General features: G+C 41.4%; 1 protein-coding gene across 1 annotated transcript in view; it reads right to left on the bottom strand.

The window, feature by feature from the left end:
* Window positions 1–22129, bottom strand: part of LOC118848353 (major histocompatibility complex class I-related gene protein) — a 30861-nt gene extending 8732 nt beyond the window's left edge. Inside the window, exons 1-2 of the mRNA XM_036757215.1 lie at window positions 22056–22129; window positions 170–433 (exon numbers count right to left, since the gene is read on the bottom strand). Coding sequence (XP_036613110.1) covers window positions 170–433; window positions 22056–22110 — 319 coding nt within the window. The 5' untranslated portion in view covers window positions 22111–22129. The remainder of the gene's footprint in view (window positions 1–169; window positions 434–22055) is intronic.
* Between the last annotated feature and the right edge of the window lie 1938 nt (window positions 22130–24067).

The following is a 24067-nucleotide window of genomic DNA, read 5'->3' as shown; positions in this document are numbered from 1 at the left end:
TTCTTGAAATCTGGATATTTGGTTGAAGTCTTCCTTTGCCCCACTTTGTATTTCTAATCTGTAAGTGGATATCCCCATCAGTGACCCCCTCCTGCGCTCTCTATGCCTTTAGAATCCATTGTTGGAGAACACTCGCCCAGAGCACGGGCATCATTTTTCCTCTGCTCACCTCTAGTATGATTGTAGTGATTCTGCAGGGTCCTCAGTTCTTCCTTAAATGTCTGCTGCCAGCCCCTCAAAAGCTGAGTATACTTCTCCCAGTGATCAGATCCCAAATTCTCCTCCATCCAAGAGGCCCGGGGCATCTTCTGTCTTCTGTTACTGTCATATGAAGTGATAGGATGAGAATCCACGTAGCCAACTGAAATAAATTCAGGGATCCCTTGCTTGGAATCGGAGACCCCCAGGCGAAAATATCGCAGAGAGTGAGTCCCTGAAGGAGCAAAAAAGAGAGAGGTATTTTTATTTGTATTTTTCAATTAATCAGGCATTTATTTTCTTTATCTCCCACCTTTCCCTCTCCATTGGAAAAAAAGAAAAGGAAAAACAAATGCTTGTAACAAATATATGCAATCAAATAAAACAAATTCCCACATTGGCCATGTCAACAATAGGTCTCTCATTCTACATATTTGGTCTGTCATTTTTCTGTCAGGAAGCGGGTAGCATTTGTCATCTGTCCTGTGGAAACACAACTGATTACTGTGTTGATCTTAAGTCTTTCAAAGTTGTCTCCCTTTACGCCACTATTATTGTATATTGTTCTCTTGGTTCTGCTCACTTCATTCTGCATCGATTCATATAAGTATTATTAGATTTCTCTGAAACTTTCTCTTTCATCATTTCTTATAACACAATAGTAATTTCGTATATTCATGTACCATAATTTGTTTAGATATTCCCCAATTGTGATGGGTACCCCCCTAGTTTCCAGTTTACCACCACAAAAAAGAGCTGTTAACAAACATTTTTGTATATATAAGACCTTGACCTTTTCATCTTTCTTTTATCTCTTTGGGATATAGGCCTAGTAATGTTACTATTCTGTCAAAGGGTGAGCATAGTTTAGTACCTTTTTGTCACAGTCCCAAATTGTTTTCAATGAATTAATCACAGTCAAACATTTATTAGGCACCTATTATGTGTCTGGTGCTATGCTAAGTGCTAGAGATACAAAAAGAGGTAAAAGCCAGTCTGTGCCCTGAAGGACCTTACAATCTGTACCAATTTTACAGTTCTTCCAATAGTGGATCAATATGCCCTTTTCACTCCAGTCTCTTCAACATTTGTCATTTTTATTGTTTGTTAATTTTGCCAATCTGATGGGGAGAGGCTTATTAAAAACAAAATATACTTAGAGTTGTAGATTATCTATGTCCATAAAATAGATTTTAATGTTATATCATCTCAAATTCTCCGGCTTTCCAATCTATATTCATAAACTATAAGAACCAGGGATGGATGGATAGTAATTTCTAAAGGCTACGCACTGTTAGATTATTGTTAGATTAAAACTGTGATTTTACTGGTTAAGGGAATGTCCAGTGTAGAATCTATTGACACAAATTTCCAGCTCATCTGTAATGTATAGTCTTAGTAGCACGAGACACAGAGAAATTAAATAACTTGCCCTTGGCGACGCAATGGATGTGTTAAAGGTGAGACTTGAACCCAGGTCTTCCTCACAAAGACCAGAAGCCCTTCTTCACCATGTTATACTGCCTCTTGGACTGCCGACTGAGGCTAGAAAGAATTAAACAAACAAAAAACCAGAGCCAACTTGTGTTGAGTAGCTTGTGGCATGATGCTGAAGACAGAAAGGCAAATCTCAGTATCTGTCTCCAATCCCCTATGATCCTCACCAGGTTCTTGTTCGTCTCAGAAGATCAAGAACCAACCCACTTTCTGAAGACAGAAGCAGGAAGAAGGAAGCAGGCCTCTGCTAGCTATGAAGAGATCTGTTTATGTAGTACCTAGCATAGGTTTTGAACCATAGGTTCTGTTCCCTTTCTTCTTCCAATTGCCTTTCCTTTCACCTGTCCCTATTTCTCACCTTCTTCTCTTCTCTATTCCTCTAGGACATCTATACTGTCAGCTCCTCTTCCTGTTTAAGACCTTTCCTCTTCTCCTGTTCTTTCCCTCATGCCCTTCCCTTATTCCTACTCACACCAGTTATCCTAGTTCAGGGCTGCTTCACCTCTCACCTAAAGTATTTAAATAAATTGGTCTTTCAACCTGCACTGCCTCCCTTTCAATTCCTCCTTCATACAGACGCCAGTGATATCACTAAAATACGGGTTCCTCAGGCTGGGAATGCACTCCTTCCTCACCCCTGCTTCTTAGAATCTTTAGTTTCCTTCAAAGTTCATTTCAAGCAACACTTCCTACATGAAGCCTTTCCTGATCTCCCCTTCCTCACCTACTGCCTCCTCCTCCTACCCCATTATCTTGTATTCATCCTGTAGATACATATGTGTGCATGTTGTCTCTCTCCCATAGAAGGTAACTTCTAACGGGCAGGGATTGGATTGTCTTTGGCTTTTTGTGAGGTAGTAAGAGGTGCTGGCACTTAACAGGAGAAATCGGTCAGTCAGTAAGTCAGTAAGCATTTATTAAAAGCCTGCCATGTGCCAGGCACTGTGCTAAGTGCTAGGGATACAAAGAGAGGCAAAAGGCAGTCTTTGCCCTCAAGGAGCTCACAAACTACTAGGGGAGACAACAAGCAAACAAGTATGTACAAACAAGTGATATACGATTAATCAGAAATAATTAAGAGAGAAAGGACACTAGAATTAAAAAGGATTAGGAAAGGCTTCCAATAGAAGCCTACAGACTGGACCCCAACCCAGCACCCTGGCACATAGTAGGTCCTTAAATGTTTGTTGATTGAATAATTTGACAAAATACAGATTTTTGAAAATGAAAAGTATCCAAATGTGTTAAAAAAAAGAAACAGCTTTATATATGTTTGCAAATCCTGTTATTTTACACTTATGTGAATATGTGGTCTCACTGACTTGGATATTCCTTCTAAGAATACAAACTGAAATCCACCCGTGTCTGCTTGTGCTGGGTACCTCTTATTCACACCCTCTCAACAGGGGACATAGAACTTCATCTTCCTGGCTTCCTCTTGATAGACTGAGGATGCTGCTGGTGTACTCAGACTATCCATCGGCCACCTCTTATCCTAGGTGCCAGGACTGGCTCATCTTGTTTTTCTCTCTTGTGTTTCCTTGATGGCATCTTTTACTCCACTTCTCCTCTGAAGTCCCGCTCTCGAAAGCCTGCTCGTAGCCACCATGAGCCTCTCCACTGCCCTCCGATACTCACTGCCAGTTCTTTTGAGACTGTTGTGTTCCAGGTCTCACAGCCATGCAACAACCCATGACACCCTTTATGTGACATTTAAATATACATTAAAAGTTAAATTCTGTTTTAAATGGCCTGCTCCCTTTTCAGTAGGGCAGGCTACCTAGAACAGGTCAATCCTATATTTGCTGAGAGTCTGTCGGTGCCATGAGCAGAGGGCCTAATTGTATGTAAATTTGTAAGTGGCTGATAGCCAAGGGGAGGCTTCCAGAAAATTAATAAGGTGTCTGTGAAATTTCCTTCTGATTGAAAAAGGAACTTCTTGGGGGTTTTCTTGAAGGCAAGTATATTATGCAGCCGTGTAGTGGGTTTTTGTTGTTGCTTTATCCTGAACTCTGAGAGGAAGGGGGAGAATAGAGGATCTAAAAGAAAAAACAAGGCCTTTGCCCTGAGAAGATATAAGCAAGAAGTAGTCAGGCATACTTTCCTAGAATGAAGAGGGGAACCTAAAGCACAAAGCAGGCTGCAGAGTTTTTAATCTAGATCTGATCAGGCTAGCTAGCTAGGGTTACTGAAAAATCCCAAATAAATGAAGGAAGATGCAGGGTGTGCTAGTTATATCCAAAACTGGGAGGGGGTGGGACCAAATGGTACAGAATAATAGGTGATTGGGACCAACTGAGGGTTAGTACAAGTGGTGCCTAAGCTTAATTTATACCTGGTGTCCCAAAAGTCTTAGTGTGGTTTTAAGTTTTAATAGATTTTCAAATGTTTAAAAATAGCTTTAATAATTTTTCTTTAAGCTTTTCAAGAATAGTCAATCAATCAGGAAACATTTAATAAGTATCTACTATATGCCAGGCACTGTGCTAGGACCTGGTATACAAGACAAAAGCAAAATGGTTGCTGTCCTCGAAGATCTTAAATTCTAATGATGTGGGGGAAGGATGACAAGATCGACATATATACTCAATACTCCAATGGATTTATGATCTCTTTGATTTGGGAGTTTCATCTAAGATGCAGATCCCAACCCATCCATCCTTGCAAATACCGAGATCTTTTTGTCCACCTTCTCCCAAAATCTCACCATAGGAGAGCCCAACCAATGTGCAGGGGACTTTCCTCCCTTTCTCCCATTACCATTACCAGGGTACCTGTGAAGCACTTGGCCTGTCCACTTGTCATCTCCTTGGTCTTAGCTATCTTCTCTTCTTATTAATACATTTCCTTTACTCCTGTCAGGTCCATCACTGGCTGTGTTTGTCCCCCACCATGGCCCTCTCCATTGCCCTCTATGTGATTACTGTATTTAGTACATTGGAAATAAAGGTGCTCTCTACCATATAACACGAGGATAGAGAGAGAGACTAGACCTGTGACTTCATTGGTTAAGGGAACTCCCCAGTGAGGCAACTCCTTCTACCATTTGTTTCAACAATTCAGCTAGCAGCTGCTGTAGGGAGGAAAAACCAACACAAGCCCAACAACAAGCACACTACCAGCATACTGCAAAAGCCCACGTTCTTTTGATCTGCTTTACTAAGGAAAGCAACGTTAAGGGGTTGACAGGCTTGCTTTAATTCAGCATACAAATACCATTCACTTAGTTCAGGGGAAAAAGCCAGCACCCTGAACTTCGGAATAAATACAAACAAATTACACACATCAACAGACAGACCAAATACAATTCATAGTTACCAACATCTAGGTTCAGCCCAGGAGCGCATGACAAGGCTGGCCCAGAGTCACGAGCGCCACCACGACTGTGGGTAAGAGCTCCGAAAAATAGAAAGCCAACCCCTGGTTTTATATCTTTTTCAGGGTCAAGGGTGACTCACCCACGTGACCTGAAATCGTCACAAAGAGGCTACTTTAGCCCATGGTCTAAAAGCCTCTGATGTCCCAAACATGCCACTCAAACCCATGTAAACTAGGCCCTCCCCTGAGGCAAAGAGGACACCAAGGACTCCCAATCTAATCAAGGAAACAAAGGCCAAACTCTTCAAGGGCACTTGGTTGAACTGAGTGCTAAGAGCCCATTTTGTTGACCAAAACACCAATGCAGGTTGGCAATGTTTAGTCTTAAGATACGCTTACAATATTAAAAGAAACGGTGACTTGTCTAGGGTCACAAAGCTTGTATATGTCAGAGATGAGACTTGAATTTAGGTCCTCCTTGCTTCGAGGCCAGTGGATAGAATGTTAGACTTGGAGACAGGAAGACTTGAGTTCAAATACTGTCTCACACACTTACTAGCTGTGTAACCTCCATCTGCCTCAGTAGGTCAACCAGCATTTATTAAGTACCCACTATGTGTCTCTGTTTCTTCATTTGTAAAATGGGGATAATAATAGCACCTACCTCACAGGATTGTTGTGAGGATGAAATAAGATAACGTATGGAAAGTGCTTGGAGAACCTTAAAGCACTCTGTAATTGCCGGCTGTTATTATTGTCTACTTGGCTGTACGGCTTCTCTGCCATACTGCAACACCAGTAAAAATGTTGGTACTGAAAAAGAAGGATCTTTGCTTTCATGGGATGCTTTGGGTCAATAAAAGCAGTGTTACAGCTTCCTGAAAGCACATTTCTCCTGTTCAATACTGGACCTGGCTCATTGTCCATTCGCATAATTTATCCCAGATATACAGACTATTGGACAAGCTCTTTTGGTGTCCATCCAGATACATGTTGAAATCTGGGCAGTAGATAGTCTTTATCCAACTGATCTTTCCTGTGTGGATGGAAGGTCCTTTGAATAATCAATCAAAGGATATCACAGATAACCTTTGATACCTCACAGATCTCTTCTAGGAGTTCTAGATTGATTCGAGGAATTCAAAATTCTAGGATTGAAACAATCAAACAGGAGCAGCTAGAGAACCTCGCCATCCATAGGGAATCCCTCTTCAACCTGGACTCTATGCTACGTCTTCTCCATCACAATGATGAATGCCTTTGGTGAACATGCATTTCCCTAAGGGTCATTGAACAGTGTTGATATGTGTTCCAAGGAATCTTGGACTATCTCAAAGTACAGATAGGAGACATCACATAAAATAGTCTGTGAGGTAGCATTTTGTTCTACCAAATTAAATGTCTTTTTCTTAATCATCAAGCCATCAATACCAACGGGGTCTTATATTTTCTATATCTTTCAGTTGCAAAATAGTTAAGCTTGGCCCATTGATGATACTGCTTGTGGAAGCCTGAGTGTTCAGAGGGCAGTTTCAGGTGTTGAATGATGAAGTGGAAAGCCATATTGCAGAGGGTTTAGAAGAAACTGAGAGGCGAAAACGTGGAGTCAATGAGAGTAAAGAGTTTTTCAATGCATTTGTCTGAGAAAGGGAAGAAAGATATAGCGTGATAGCCATGGGGATAAGAGGATCTAATAAGGGTTTTTTTAAAGCATGAGAAAGACTTGGGCATATTTGTAGGCAGCAGGAAAGGTAGCAGTAGATGGGGAGAAACTGAAGATGGAGGGGCGATCTACTAGATAAAACAGGAGAGGGTGGGATTAAGAGTACGTGGAGAGTGACTGGCTTTGGTCAGGAAAAGGGTCACTCACCACTTCATCAGAAAACAGAGTAAGGGAAGAGTTAATGCAGAACCATGTGAAAGGGTTGTGAGATAACAAAGGGGAAAAGAGAGAGCTTTTATCAGATGGTCTCATTTTTTTTGGCATAGTATGAGGTGAGCTCCTCTGCTGATGAGCAATGAGGGAAGGGGTGCTGTGGTAGATTTGAGGAGAGAAGAAAGGAATTGGCATAGCCACTGTGGTGCGTGGGCTAGAGAATCAACCAGGGAAAGGCAATTGCTACAGTGGGAACTCAGTTGAGATTAAGTAACATAAGTTTGTAGTGTACCCGGTAAGAACTTTGCATGACTTATACCCAGCTTTGATCGGCTACATGTGAGAAGGAGTGGAGGAGGTGCGTGGTAAGAATAATCCAGGCGTGGGATTTGGCAAGGCACGATCAGTAATAGGACAAGACAGAAAGCGATTCAAGGAGAGAACTAGTTTAGAGTTTAACTAGCTCGTTAAGGGTTTGAAATTAGGAGGGTAGGAAAGTGTAGCCAGAGCATAGCCATAGGTGATAGTCTGGGAAGGCACTGAGGAAGGAGTGGGGAGCACGTTGAGGATGAGGACTCCACTTAGAAGGATTAAGGCATGATGGGAGGTTAGCATCAGACGAAGATCCAGAGAGCCCCAGGTCACACAGGCAGTAAGTAAAAGGGCCCAGTCTGAACCTGGTTTCCCTGATTCAAAATCCACCAGTCTTTCTACTGCACCATGCTGCCCTCAAAGGAAACCAGAGGTGAGCAGGGTATTCAACATGCAAATTCATCAAACAGAAGAAAGATAAACAGGTTAAGATAGCAGCTAAGAAATGAAATGAATGTCTCCTTGTGTCTATACAGGGCTATGAATGTGGGAGGATTTTTTTTCTTTTTAAAAAATCTTGTAACACTGTCTGAGATACACAGATTAGAAAAAAAAAAAAAAAGCACCAGACCCTCTATGGGGAAAAGAAGCTAAAGCAAAAATAATATAAGGAGGATAAAAATCAGGAGGAAGAAATGAGTTAATATTATTCCAAGGACAAATATTCTTTCATTAATAAATTAATATTTTTGGTGATAGGGCAAAATAGAGAAACTCCTGTCAGATAAGGAGAAGGAAAGGGTTAAAGACTGGTGACTTGAAAGGAGAAAAGGAGATGTGGATGGAAAGTTTCCATCACATTGCCTTGAGGTCTGTGTGAGAGAGAAGGAAGATCACCAAAGGAAGAGAGGGAGCCATGTCCTGCTAGTGGAAAAAGAATGTTCAGGGAGCATCACTGAGCAATCCCCCGGGGTTGGGATGGAGGGAACAGAGGTTTGGCAAAGAACTTCATTTAGGGGGTGTGGAGGTTCAAGCAGGGGCTGGCTTCTGGTGACTGTCACTCACTAGTAGGGAGGCAGTGGTTGAGACCTTGTAGGGAGCATGAATGAACGAAAAAAATATTTACACAGTGCCTGCTATGTGCCAGGAACTGTGCTAAGCACTAGAGAGACAAATACAGAATGTAGGCTGTCCTACCCTCAAGGAGCTTATGTTTCTAATGGGAACTTAACCTGAACCTTAACCTGCTGTGAACTTTTTTGTGCTCTAGGGTCTTTTCTGGTAGTCTGGTGAAACCTATGGATCCCTTTTTCAAAAAATGTTTTAAAATGAATAAAATAAAATATGTCGATTATAAAAGAAACCAGTTATATTGAAATATATTTATCAAAATAGCTTTTATAAGTTCGCAGACTCCAGGCTAAAAACAGTAACCAAAGGACTATAATACATTGGGCAGCTAGGTGGAAGAGTGGATAGAGTGCTGGGCCTGGAGTCAGGAAGACTCATCTTCATGAATTCAAATCTGGCCTCAGATACTTTCTAGCTGTGTGACCCTGGGCGAGTCACTGGTAAAGTGACTTTGCCCCCTCTGTAAAACGAGCTGGAGAAGGAAATGACAAAGCACTCTAGTATTTTTGCCAAGAAAATCGCAAATGGGGTCATTAAGAGTCAGACATGACTGAAATGACTTAATAAGAACAAATACACATAGCAGAGTGGTGATCAGCGAAGGGGATTTTAGTAATAAGAACCACAGAGATTATTAGTAAACAGTTGATTGTCCTAAGTTGCCACACAAGGCAGTTGATTGTCCTCCCTTTTACAGATAGTATTGATTCAATTACTATCCCAGAGCCAGAAAAAGAGATAGAAAGACTGGGGTTGGGGAGAAAGATATGGTTGTAGGAGGACAGGTGGCAAGATTCTTGGATAGGACCTGGTTTCCTGATGGATAGATTGAGGGATAGGTTTTGAAAACTGGTCTGGCACTTCCTATAAAGGATTTTCATTCACTCACTCACCCACCCATCCACTCACCAATCAGAACAAGTCAACCCCAGGGCAGAGCTCCAAAGCATGACTCTTCTTTCTTAAGAGGTCTTACACAACTCTGAAGGACTTACCATGAAAAATGCTATCCATCTCCAGAGAAGGAACTGATGGAATCTGAATATAGATTGAAGCATACTTTTTTTTGTTTTCCTTATTTTTCTTGGGTTTTTAGTTTGGTCTATGTTTTCTTTTACAACACGATTAATATGGAAATAAGTTTTGCATGATTACTCATGTATAACCTATATCCAACTGCTTGCTTTCTCAGTGAGGGGGGTGGGGGATGAGGGAGGGAGAGTATTTAGAACTCAAATGAATACTGAAAATTGGTTTTACATGTAATTGGGGAAAAATAAGATATTAAATTTTTAAAAGAGGTCTGATGGTAGAGTAGAGAGACCAGCTTATAACAAGGGGCAAGCCTTGGAATTAGAGGACCTGGGTTTGAATCCTGACTGGCATTTTCTACTAGTATGACTTTGGATAAGTCATTTCACCCTTCTGAAGGTATATCCTCATCTGGAAAATGGATATCATAATTCTTGTTATTAACTCACAGAGTTGTTGATAACAAATTACTTTGGGGTTTCTTATAAATTCAGTTTTATTTTATTTTCAATTCCAAATTCTCCCTCCTCATCTCCTTCCTCTCACCCATTGAGAAAGCGAGAAAAACAAAACCTGTTACAAATACGTGTAGTCAAACAAAACAAATTCCTGAATTAGCCACGTCCTTCAAAAATATGATTCTGTCCAGACTCTGATTTCATTGGCTTTCTATATGGAGGGGGGCATCATGGTTCATCATGAGTCTTTTGGATTGGTTCCCTTGTGTTGATCAGAGTTCTTAAGTAGCTCAGAGATGATTATCTTTATAATATGGCTATTATTATATAAATTGTTCTCCTCATTCTGCTCACCTCACTTTGTATCAGTTCATACAAGTCTTCCCAGGTTTAACTAAAACCATTGCTATCACCACTTCTCATAGCACAATAGCATTCCATTACATATATATGCCATAACTTGTTCAGCCATTTCCCAATTAATGGGCACCCTCTCAGTTTCTAATTTTTGAACGAAGTCCTTTTAAGTAAAGACTCACATTTTTAGAGTTACTGTACAGGGTTATTAGCACTTAAAACTGCACGAAGATTTTGGGGATTCTCTGTATAAATGTGAGTCATTACTTACAAAATATTTTTATAGTGACTCTATAAATGAGTAGTTATTATTATCATCACAACCTCATCCCTCAACTCTTTCTTATTCTCCCAGACAATCACTCTTCTCTGGCTCCACTTACCTATTTAAGCCATCCCACAGCCAGCCATTTCAATGATGCACTTGTCACCACAGAAGAGTCCCTTATCTCTTGGCCTTCATGCCACTGAGGCGGGCCGGGGGTGGCGGTGTTTACCTCCAGCATGTGAAGACTTCCACCAGCAGAATGGGCAGATGAGAACAATTTGTTCCAAGGGCAGCTGTGGAGCACTTGGAGCTTGGTCAGACATTGAAGACACCAAGGTCATCCACTGCATCCCGGGCCATTGCCAGTCATCTTGACTTTTGTCTTGCCACTGGTCTTAGATGACTCAGGAAGGGAAAGTGAGGCTCACAACTTGGTGCAACTCTGCCTCACTTAAACCCAATTCATGTAGGAGTCAAGACATCACACCATGATGTCATCAGTCCTCTTCAAAAATGGACAAGCAACAACTTTTGCCTTGATAATTCTCTAGATTTTGTCCATTACAAAGTGGGTTTTAGTGGGGTCCTTTCCCTTGTTTTGGAATCCTTTTATTTTTTTCTGGCTGGTGCCTTTATTTTATTTAGTTAGGAGCTATTTTGAATCTTTTCTGTTCTTAAGGCATCCGTGCTAGCTAGCCTCCTCATTTTGAGCAGACAATCTCATCTACAAATATCATAAAATTTTAGAGATGGAGGGACCTTAGACATCATCTAGTCCAACTCTTTATGTTATAGATGAGGAAATTAAAGTTATAGGATCATAGATTTTGAACTGGCCTTGAAAAATGGTTTCCCTATAGCCATATCACTAGTAAACAGAAGAGCCTGGACTTGAATCCAGGTCCAATCCTGATTCTAAATCCAATGCTCTATCCACTCTGCCTTGATCGTTATCAAATGAAATGAAGGGGTTGAATTAGATCATCTCTAAAGTTCTTCATGGCACTAAATCCCATGATACTATAAACTCCTTTCTTTAAAATAAATTTTATCAATATTTTTGGGTTTTTTTTCTATCATCTAAATTTCCCCTTGCAATCCCCCTTTCCTCTTCCAGAGAGCCATCCTGTACAACAATGAATTTTCCTTCTCCCTTTTCTACCTAAGAATCTTTTATCTCCATCTCATTTATCTTTTTCACTCTAGGCTCAGAATAACAAGTTATTCATCTTTGATAAGGCCAATCCTTCCACCTATGTTTTGATCCTATCCCCTTACCTCTTCTGGGACCTTGTTCTGTTCATCATCCTTTTTCTCTCTTATATCCTCAGTCTCTTCTTTTCTACTGGCCCCTTCCCTACAAACATGCTCTGGTCTACCCTACCCTAAAACAACAACAAAATTCTTTCCCTGGGCTTTGTCACACACTCAAGCTAGGGTCCTTCTCCTTCTTTTCACTGTCAAATGTCCTTCAAAAGAGTCAGACTCTTAGAGCTGGAAGGAATTTTAGAGGTTGAAGCAGTCTTGTCAGACATGGCTTCTACTGAGAGTTTTTCTCTGTAGATCAGGGATTCTTAGCCTTTTTGTGTGTCATGGACCCTCTTGGCAGTCTGGTAAAATACATTTATACACACATATATATGTATGCATATACATATATAATTTATACACAAACATTATATGTATATGAAATATCCTTGACAGATGAAGTCATCCAGCCACTGACTGGACACTTGTGGCATTCAGTACAATTGAGCTCTCATTGTTCATAAAAGTAAAACCTAACCCAAATCTTCATCTCTGTAACTTGCGTACATTGGTCTTGATTCTATTCTCTGTGGGAAAAACACAACAAATCTATAGCTTCTCCAACATGAGAGCAGTTTGGTGTCATAGAAAGAGTGAGTGCTGGATTTGAAGGAGGAGACTCAGGCTAGACTTCTAGTTCTGATATTCACTGTGTGATTATGAGTAAGTCACAACCTCTTTGGGCCTCAGTTTTCTCACAGGGCAATTATCATACACTGCTTTGTACTCTACCTACTTATGAATAATTCCTATTTGGGAATGATAATCATCAGACAGTTATGAGGGATGTCATTTTGTAAATAACAGTTGTGATGATAAGAGCCTTTCAAATGTTTAAGACAACTACCATGTCTCCCCTCCTACACCCAGAGTCTTTTCTTTTCAATACTTCCAGTTCCTTCAGTGAATCCTTATACAGCCTGCTCTCCAGATCTATCACTACCCTGACTACCTTCTTTTGACATGTGCCTAAATTAGTTATTGTCCCTCTTAGCTGATGCTGCCAAGAACTGAGCACCATACTCACATGCCACTAGAGACCCCGCTCCAAATGAATATAATTCCAAGCCATAGTCATTCCACTGCTTATGAATCTATCTCATTATACCATCATCAGGCACCACCACTTATGGCTCTCCATATTCTCCATAAGGATATTATGAATGAGGAAGATCACTAAATATCATGCAGCAAGCTGGATGCACAGAGCAGGTGCTTTGGACATCTCCAAAGTTGCTAGGACAACTTACTTGACTATCACCTAATATGCATTCTTGAGAAATGAGGAAAATTTTTTTGTTTTTTTTTCCCACCAGTCAGCTGTCTTGAGGAGCTCATTCCTGCCTGCTTTGAATGAATGAAATTTCTAGGGACCCACTAAGCTCCAAAGGAATCAGCCTGTAGTTGCAGTAATGCTGCCAGCTGACAACAAAGCAAAGGAGAGCCAGCCCTCAGAAACTGAATTTCAGAGACTGCCAATTCAGAGGAAGTTAGGGTGCCCAGCATAGAGGGAAGCAAGTACATGGGCTCCAAAGTCTTCTCCATTGAAATCCTAAAATTTATTGACTAAGTGCTGATTGTGAATTTCAGGGGGATGGTACTAAATTCTAGGGAGAAGGAGGCTTACTCTTAGTAGGGAGCTATTTCTATTTTCTGTATGCATCATTCCTGCCTTTAAAAACCTGTCTTTTTTATTTAATGTTTTTATTTTCCCAACTACATGTAAAAACAATTTTAACATTCACATTTTAAAATTTTGAGTTCCAAATTCTCTCCCTCCCACCCCACCCTCCTTCATTGAGAAAGCAAACAATTTGATATAGGTAATACATGTGCAGTCATGCAAAATGTATTTCCATGAAAAACCTGTTCTTATTAAATGTTTTATTAATTTCAGGGGATTGCAGGGGAAATGGAAGCATAGTCCTTAGAGAGAGAGACATTAGCCAAACTTAGATGTTCCCAAGAGACAAATCTCTGGTTGGGGGCTGAGCCATTGCTCTTACTAAGAGAGAGAAGCCCCCACAATTGAACTGCATCCATGTGTACTCAGAACAGAGATCCTTAGCCATAGGTTACATATACTATCCTACATTATTTATATAAACTACCATACTAGTAACCCTATCAAAAATAAATGAAATCATTTGGGTAATTCTGGTAACTTTGTAATTTGGTAATACTGTACTCTCTACTTCATCTCTACCTACTCACTCCATGTTTGCAAACTGGCTTTTGTTCCCACTACTCTATTGAAACTGATTTTTTGAAAACAACCTGTAACCTCTTTCTTAATCACTAAATCCAATAGCCTTTTCTTTTTTTCTTTTGAAACAAAGTGTTTTATTGCTGCTCTTAAAAAAAATCGCTGTCATTTCCCAATGACATACACATCCCCACCCCACTCTCCCCAGCGCTCCCTTGGAACAAGGACACCAACAGCCTTTTCTCAGCCCACACTCTCCTCAGTCTCTCTGCAGCACTTAACCACGTTGGTCATGGACTCTTTTTTGAAGTTCATTCCTCCACTGGCTTTTAATATAGTATCATCCTGGTTTTCCTCCTGCCTCTATCACTGTTCTCCCATTTCCTTCTCCTCCCTGATCCTTAAATATTAATAGCCGGCCTGTATATAGTGCTCTAAGGTTTGCATTTTATCGTCTTGACAACTCTGAGAGGTAGATGTCTTTATTATTATAGGTGAAGAACATGAGTCTGAGAGAGATCAAGTGAATTGCTCGGGGTCATACAGCTCATAAATGTCTGAGGATGGATTTGAATTCCAGTTACTCCAGATCCTCTGTCTACTTTACCACCTAGCTACCAAATGAAGCTAGATCTCAAAATGCTTATCAAAATTATTCACCCATTTCAAGGCCTTCCTTCAATATCTCCTCTTTCATGAGGGCTTCGCAGACAAGTGCTAGGCAGATAGGATCCCTTATTCTGAACTCCTGAAGGACCTTTAAAATATGTCTTTTAGGGCAATTATCATGCACTACTTTGTACTATGCCTATTTGTGAGCTTGTCTGGCCCCTCCCTTGAAAGCTGTAAATTCCTGGAGGCTTGGTCAGGGTCTCAAATTTATTTGAATTCCCCTCAGCTCTTAGCACAGTAGAGGTGCAGTGATAAATTGTTTGAATCGAGTAGAGTACACCATGTGGTTGACTCTTACTGACTCTGCAGTAAATAAGACTTAAGATTTCTGGAGGTAGAAGAGGAAAATTGATTTATAAAATGGCCAATACAGGAAAATCTATCAAATTATCTTGTTCTTATCCAGAGTCAGATCCAGGCCTTCTAGAATTCTCTCAAACATGCCAGGTTTCTTCTTCCCCCACACCACAGAAGAATCCCATAATTCATTATTGCACCTATTTAGATATGCTGTAAAGCAAATTGTATTCCCCTAAATAGCGAAGGCAAAAATATGAAGTATGTAGACTTGGTCTTTGGTTCCCTTCAAACCAATCCTTTAGTTCTAGGTTTATTTCACCTGTAATAGATATTGTCACTTCACAGTCCATGTGTCCAATGCTTTTGACTAGTCATGTGTCCTGACAATGCTCTGTATCTTTTCTGCCTTCTTTCCACACCCTTATAGCTCTCCAGTTGGAGATCATGGGTGTTAATCAGAATAAATTGAATTCCAATGAATGTGTTGTCCCCTCCCATAAAAGCAAGCTTTAATTTAGTGAGGATAACCATGATTCTAGATGGCTTCAAAAGACATAACTGAGAATTTCAGATACTATAGATGGCCTGGGGAGGAATTAACTTGAATGAAAGTAAAACTTTGCAAGTTTTAGGTTGACCCTACTTTCTTAAGAAAAACTACCATGATACACTACATATCCCATTGTTCTCTTAAAGGTTACCTAAATCCAATGACCTTTCCTCAGTCTTTATTCTAGAACAAAGACAGCAGTGTTAGGCAGAGGTTGTGGGTGTGGGGTGGGGGGGATGACTAATGACTTACACTTGTTTAGGGCCTTAGGTTTTATAAAGCACTTTTACAGATTACAGCATTGAATTCCCACAATAGCCCTTTGAGGGAGATGGTATAACTTTTATTAACCCCATTTTACAGAAAAGGAAACAGAGAGAAAGTAAAATGACTTGCCTGCTGTCACTCAACTAGTAAATAGAAAAGGCAGGTCAAAGGATCATAGCTCTACAATTTGGAACTATGCCCAAAGGGCTATAAAACTGTGCATACCCTTTGATCCAGCAATACCACTAGGAGTTCTGTACCCCAAAGAGATTAAAGAAAAGGGAAAAGGCCTATGAGCACAAAAATATTTATAGCAGCTCTCTTTGTGGTGGCGAAGAATTAGAAATTGAAGGGATGCCCATGAACTGGGCAACAGCTGAACAAGATGCAATATATGAATGGAATAGAATACAATTGTGTTATAAGAAATGATGAGCAGAATGCTCTCAGAAAAACCTGGCAAGACTTATATGAACTGATGCAAAGAGAAATGAGCAGAACCAGGAGAACATTGTATGTAGGAACACAATATTGTAAGATGATCGACTATGAATGACTTAGCAATACAGTGATCCAAGACAATTCCAAAGGACCTATGATGAAAAATGCTATTCGTCTCTAGAGAAAGAACTGATGGCATATGAATGCATTGAAGAATATCTTTTAAACTTTATTATTCTTATGTTTTTTTGGTCTGTGTTTTCTTTTGCAACATGGCTGATAGGGAAATGTTTTGCATGACTATGCATGTATAATCTATATCAAATTGTTTGCCTTCTTAAGGAGGGAAGAAAGGAAGGAGGGAGAGAATTTGGAACTCAAAATTTAAAAAAAGTGTTAAAAACTTCTGAATGTATGTATTAAGAAAAAAATAAATTTTAAAAAGGATCTTAGCTATAGAGCTAGAAGGGGCCTCAGAGCCCAGCTAATCTAACCCTCTCATTTTACAGCTGAAGAAATATCAACGCCAGGTCTAATAACAGCTCAATCAGTTAAGCAAACAAGGCTTTATTAAGTGCCTTTGGCATTAGGCTAGGCATTGAAGTAAAAAAATGAAACCATCTGTGTCGTCAAGAACCCCAATGCCAGCTCTCTTGCCACTACGCAACAATACTATGTATATAACCACAATATTCTATGGCAGATAACTGTACAAACCAAAAATGGCAGTCCTATTTCTTTGCTTTTTGCTCACTATTTGAGATATCCAGAAGTGGACTCAAGTCCTTATAGGCTCACCCTCCCTTTGGCCTCCTAAAATCTCTCAGAGGAGACAGTGAGACCATGGCCTAGGGCCCTTAGAGGAGAAAGCTTCCTCTCTTCTTGTGTCTGATGAGTTTACCATCCTAAACCCAAACATGCTCCTTCTGTGATTCTGAGAGACAGGAAGAGACCTGAGTCCTAGCCCTACTCATGGAGCTAACTAGCTGTCGGTCTTTGAACACTTCATTAAATTTCTCTGTGCCCTAAAACAAGAGGGCTAAATTGCACATATCCTTTCACCCAGTGTTATTACCTCTACTGAGCATATGCCCGTAAGTGGTCAAAGATAGAAGAAAATAGCCCGTATAGACCAAAATCTTCATAGTATTGCTGTGTGTGTGTGTGTGTGTGTGTGTGTGTGTGTGTGTGTTAGCATCCCCTCCCCACCCACTCCCCCTAAAAGAAACAAGTGGCTGTCTAGCAGTTGGAGAATGGGTGAACAAATTGTGGCATATGAATTAATGGAATACTGTTGCACCATAGGAAATGACAAAAATGAGGAAGAAGGCTCATTGGAGGCTGGCATAGAGGAAAGAAAGCAGAACTTGGAGAACAATAGTCATGAAAACCACGAGCATGTGAAGGAAAAAGTAGTAAAAGATATCAGTGGGAAATGTAGGTGATAGAAATACAGAGGAATCGGTATAGGGCATGCTGAGATAAGCAAACTACGAGTGAGCAGCTTGTGGCCTTCTGGTCTTAGAGAGTTAGAGGAGCCAGAGGGTGATTTGCCCAGGGTCACACAGCCAGTCTATGCCAGAGGCAAACTCGAACTGTGGTCTTCCTGGCTTTGAAGCCAGTTCTTTAGACACTAAGCCATAACCACATGTATCTAAGGAGAGGGCCTGGGGAAGAAATACTATCCTGGGGGAATTTTTCTTCCAAATAGACAGGCTTCCAAACATTGACTAGCTCCGTAGAAACAGATAAAGGTTGTCACAATGGCTAACAAATAACATGGATAACATATGTAATAAATAATATAGTATATAATAAGCAGTATAACAAGGGCCCATTTAAAAATGTTAAGCTTTCTAATTCAGGAATGATTACAGGTAGACAGATGGCAAAGCCATCTTTTAGCAGGTAGTTCGTGATATCATCTGTCTAAGCCATGATGGAACAATGTCATTCATGACACATCATCTCTCCCTACCCCCCAGGAGAAATGTAAACTCTTTGACAGCAGCAACCGTGTCACTATTTATATTCTCAGCGCTTGGCATGCTCCATAGTACGTAATAGGTGCTTAACAGATGCTTGTTGATTGGTCATTGACCCATTGCAAATTCACTTTTCCATCCCCAAAGACTGTAACTAATGGCATGAGCTTGATCATGATCATAATAATTAGCATTATATCATGCCTACTCTGTGCCAGGCACTGTGCTAAACGCTTTACAAATATCTGATGACAACCCTGGGAGGTAGGTGCTTTTATTATCCCCATTTTATACTTGGGGAAACTGAGGCAAGCAGACTTGCCCGAGATCACACAGCTAGTGTCTGAGGATGAATTTGAAATCAGGTCTTCCTGACTCCAGGCCCAGCACTCTAACCACTGAACTGTCTAGCTACCTCCTAGGAGGTTGAGTGACTTGCCCAAGGTCACACAGCTAGTAAATATCTGAGGCTGGATTTGAACTCAGGTCTTCCTGGCTCCAGGCCAGGAAGCTTTATCCACCACAGTATCTGGCTGCTACTTAGGATGACCAAGGACAGAGCAAACATACACCCATGATCTATACATACATGGGAGGAAGCTGCATGTGTGCATATAGCCTGTTGACCTAGATTCACCAACTGTTTATGGCTTTGTGCAACCTGAAATAAGCAAACAAGATTGGCTTCATACCAAATTCTGCAGGTACGAGGAACGGCAGGTGCCAATTTGCCCCGGGGATTTCTGCCCAGGCTGCCTAGCTTTCCCCTTGTTTACTCCCACTGCTCCCAAGCTTGCTCACCCAGTGGCTCCTCCTCTCTCCATTACCTCTGCTACCAAAATCTTCAAAGCTCCCAGTTAGAACAGCCCTAAAGAGCTATTGAAACAGATGAAGTTTATGTTGAGAGCTCCTCTCCATATCACTTTCACCTCCCTTCCACAGTATACTCCACCAGCCTTCTCTGCCCCTGTGGCTCCTTCCCCTGAAGGAGCCAGGCCATCCATGCTTACTCTTTCTTCCTTCTCTAACCTACACTCCTCCTCCACTTCCTGGAGCTTTTTCTCCTTCTCTAGGGGCACCCCCTATTCCTCCACATCCTTCCAGCTTTCTTTTATATATTGTCTTTAAGCAGGGATCATCATTCTCTTTTTGTTCTATTTGTGTCTGGAGTGTTTAGCACGGTACCTAGCACAGAGTAAATGCTTAACAAATGCTTGTTGGCTTGACCTACCACCCAAGACTCCACCATGAAACGTAAAATACAAATAGTAAGATCGTCTATCTCTCAGGGTGGATGTGGGGATGAAATGAACACAATGCTGGCACACAGTAGGCGCTGTATAAATGCTCATTCTCGCCATCTCTTCCCTTAAGTCTCCAAGAATAAAGTAAATAATTCGAGAAACTCATGGTGAGCAATGTACTAGAGGGGCCACATCCAGGGAGCAAAGTCAAGACCTTGTAGCAACATTCCCCTTCTGTTATTGTTCAGTCATTTCAGTCGTGTTCAGCTCTTCATGACCCCACTTGGGGTTTTCTCAGCAAAGATACTGGAGTGGTTTGCCATTTCCTTTTCTAGGTCATTTTACCGATGAGGAAACTCATTTGTGCAAACAGGGTGAAGTGACTTGCCCAGGATCACACGGCAGGTAAGTGTCTGAGACCGGATGTGAACTCATGAAGATGAGTCTTCCTGACTCCAGGCCCGGCACTCTATCTACAGAGTCACCTTGGGCAATGAACCCTTTAGAGACTCTAATGGGAAATCTTAGGCTGGTAGAGAAGGTTCCCTTGTGCCATCTCCCTGCCTCCTGCCCATCTCTGTGTAGAAGTAACTCACGTTGAGATGGCACTTCATGGCTTACAAAGCATTTTCCTCACAAAGGACCTTGGGACCCGAGTAGCACAAATTTTATTGGCTCCCATTTTAAGAATTAGGTGGCAGGGGAACGAGCATTTATTAGTAGCCCTACTATGTGCTGGGGACTGTGCTAAGTGCTTTATATATATTATCTAAAATAGGGGATGCTATTACTCCCATTATGCAGTTGAGGAAACTAAGACAAACAGGGTTAAATGAGCTGTCCAAAGTCACACAGCTACTAAGTGTCTCAGGTAAGATTTGAACTCAGGTCTTCCTGACACTAAGACGCTGTATCCGCTGTACCACTTAGCTGCCTCAAGGCATGAGGAAACTTGATGTGGGTTTGACCTATCTTCTTAGGAATATCAGCATATCTTCTTCTGAATATCAGTAAATATCAGTTTGCACAGCTAGTAAATATGGGAATGGAGATTCAAACCCACATCTCTCCTGACTCCAAGTTCGGTCCTGCCTTTCCTGGGGAGGACCTGCCCTGGTCACAGCTCGTTTCCCTGCTGGTATCTTTATGCTATAGGAAAGGTAATAAATGCAAGGAAGAGGAAGGAGCCCAGAATCCTTTGCTATCCCTATCCAGTCAGCTGAAGGGCTAATTTTCCTCACCACTAAATGCTGTTCAGAATTCTGCAGTTTAAAGAAGTAATTCAAAAGGCAACGAATGAATTCGGGAGACTAGCATCCTTGGCACGGCTCTGCCACTAACCAGTCTAAGGGAGTGGCTGCACTCCTGTGGGCCTCAGTTTCTTCATCTGTAAAATATTCAGGAGAGACCAAATGACCTCTAAGGCTCCTTCTCACTCTGAAATTCTATTTCATGACCCCAAATCTTAGCAAGGAGACGCGGTATGACAGAGCAGAGAGAGTGTAGGCCTTGGAGTCAGGAAAACCAGGGGCTTCAAATCCAGCCTCTGACACATACCAGCAATGTGATCGTGATCATGGAGAAGTCACAGCTTCTCAGCACGACCACGAAACTTTCAGATTACACGTACAGATGGCTTTGAGATCAGTATTCCTGGAGGCAGTTTCCAAACTTGGAATTCCCTACAAAGGACCTTCCCTTGGAAATCACAGGCCCAGGCCATAAAAAAGTCTCAGCAAACTTGGAGAACTAGCTCCTGACCTCTTCCCTGAGATCCCTAACACCAGTTTGAGAAACAGTTAATTTTTTAGAGACAAGCTCAATCTACTTTCTGTAAATTTGGAGCAAATCATGTATACTTTAATATGCTCCCTTCCTCTCATCTCCTCCAGAGAAAAAGAAGAGCAAATCTCTGCCTCCAAAAAAATTCTCTTTCCCTTTTGGCACAGACCATTTCCATAAGAAATGCCAGTGTGGAATTGGGAAACTCCTTCCACCCATTCAGATTCCCCAACTCATCTGAACCTTGGAGTGTTGAAATGATCAAAGGAGTTTCCCATGATCACCTAGCCTCTATGGGTCAGAGGCAGGACTGGACCTGGGTTTCTTGACTCTGAGGTTAGTCCTCCATCTCTGCTGCTTCTTACAATGCTCCTAACCTCTCTGAATGTTCTAGTCTCTCCCTGTGTCCTTTGGTCTAACTCCAGCCTGAAGGGAGGGGAAAATAATGAAGTGGGATGTTTCTCCCTCCCCCCAACCCCCAATGCCAGCTACAGAACCAAGCCAGAAGGCAAGAGAAGAGAAAGAGCTGAGGGCAGGAAAGAAAGGCAGAAAGAAGGGGAGAAAAGGAAGCAAGGTGGGAGGGAGAAAGGTGCTGTGAAAGGCATTCCGGAGTGGTTTTCACCCACTCGGAAGCAAAATGAAATTTAAATCCTCCCCCAAAAGAACTGAAAAACGGTTCTATTCCTCCCTCAAACACCGGGTAAACCAAAAATACCCTTGCTTGGCACCAGCTAGCCAGCCCACAATTTCATCACATGTTTTGAGAAGAGAACTTGTAGTTCCTGGACTGCCCATTCTAGAGCCAGAGGGGAGGTAGGGCAGGGCGAGGAAGAGCCTAACTTGGGGTACTCACTGGCATCGCCTCCTTGCATGGCTGATGTCATGAGGAGATGAAGAAGGAAGATCATCTGGAGGGCTTAATTAACACTTTCTCTCTCCAGATTCTCCTGCCCCACTCCCAGCAGGGTATACCTCTTGTGATGTGACATGCCTCCAACCCCTTGGGGGAAATGACGAACTGAAACTTCTTCCAATAGGCAGGGAGAGAAGTATCAAATGTCATCGGATGCTTGGCAGATTATAGAAATAAAAAATGAAACCTGACTAGCAGCTACCACTAGAACGACAGGAAGTGAAGAAATCCCCTAAATTCCAAGCCAAATTGAACATGACTTTGACTTTACTTGCTTCTCCTTTGTCCCATGAGATTTTTGTGTCTTTTTCTAACATGTACCCCTCTTTCATCATCCTTAGAGCCTAAAGGTGTATTTTAAAAAGAGCTCTGTCTAAATTGTGCCTAAGAGTTATGGTATTCATTCTTCTTTCCCATAACAACAGGATCCAAGGAGAAGAGTTCATACCAATTACCCAACATTCTGAAATAAAAAAGATAATATGAGAGATTCACAACTTTTGGCATGAGTATCAAAGAAAACTCAGGGAATGATTCCAAGTCGTACCCATTGCTTAACCAACTTTTCTTTTTCTTTTTGTTGTTGCTCAGTCATTTTCAATCATGTCCAGCTCTTTGTGACCTCATTTGGGTTTTCTTGGCAGAGGTATTGGGGTGGTTTGCCATTTCCTTCTCCAGCTCATTTTACAAATGAAGAAACTGAGGCAAACAGGATTAAGTGGCTTGCCCAGGGTCACACATCTAGTAAGTGTCTGAGGCTAGATTTGAACTCAAGAAGATGTCTTCCTGACTCCAGGCCTGAAATGCTATCCGCTGACCACTTGACCAGTTAGCAAAGGGTAAAAGTCCACTTAGGTCAGCTGGGAACTAAAGTATCACATAATCACAGCTCTAATTGTAGAAGTTTTCCAGATATCAAACCTAAATTTGCTTTTCAAAAACTTTCATCCATTGTTCCTAGTTCTGCTCTCTGAATCTAAATGTTTTTTTTTTATTCGATGTGAAAGTCCTTCTAATACTTGAGGACAGTTATCATATCTCTCTACCCCAATGGTCTTTTCTTCTCCAGGATAAATATCCACAGTTCCTCCAACTAATCCTTCTATGATACAAAATCAAGACCCTTCACCATTCAGGTTGCCTTCCTCTGAACATGCTTTCAGATTATCAAGATCCTTCCTAAATCATAGTGCCCAAAGCCTCCAGATATAGTCTATTCAAGGCAGAGGATATAGGGGACCAATGATTCCTTCTCCTTAGAAGCTATACTTCCCTTAATGTTGTCCAGTGTGGCATGTTTTGGTTTGGTTTAGTTGCCAACTCAACTGCATTTTCTTCAGGAAAGGAGAGGGAGGAAGAGAACAATAGCTTGAGTTTTAGTCCTGGGGGCAGAGGGTCCAGTCAGGGTAAAAGAAGAGAGTTCACCACTTTCTTGAACACAAGGTAATTGCAGACAGAATTATAAAGCAAGTGAATTTTGCTTGACACTCTACCAACTCTCCCATGAAATCAGCCTCTACCTTGTTCTACAAACACTCAATAACCTCATGTCCTGCCTCAGTTTCCTCATCTGTCAAATAAAGGCATGGGATTAGATGGCCTTTGAGGTATCTTCCAGCTCTAGGTCTAGGACTCTTTGGTGCTTAAATCCCAGCACTTTAACATCCTACACAAACTTGACTTCCATGAGGTATCTCCCAAACCAGCCCCTTCTCTTCCTGGCCCCCATTAAAGCTCTAATCTCCCAAGTGTAAAAGGTCAAAAGTGAATTCAAGAGGTGCTTCTTTTATTTGCACTAATCAAAGGGAGGGTAGCCTTAGTGATCTTAGTAATGGACTTAGCCCGATTACGGCTATCGTTACTTTCGGGTTGTGGAGGCTTCTCCCTTTAGCAGCTGGTTGAGTCTTTGTTAAGAATGACGCTAGGGAACTTTAAAGGCAGCTAGATGCCTC

The sequence above is a fragment of the Trichosurus vulpecula genome, chromosome 4 (genome assembly GCF_011100635.1).
Source record: "Trichosurus vulpecula isolate mTriVul1 chromosome 4, mTriVul1.pri, whole genome shotgun sequence".
Classification (NCBI taxonomy): domain Eukaryota; kingdom Metazoa; phylum Chordata; class Mammalia; order Diprotodontia; family Phalangeridae; genus Trichosurus; species Trichosurus vulpecula.
Note: the sequence above shows the minus strand (reverse complement) of the source record. Positions and strands in the feature narration are given on the sequence as shown.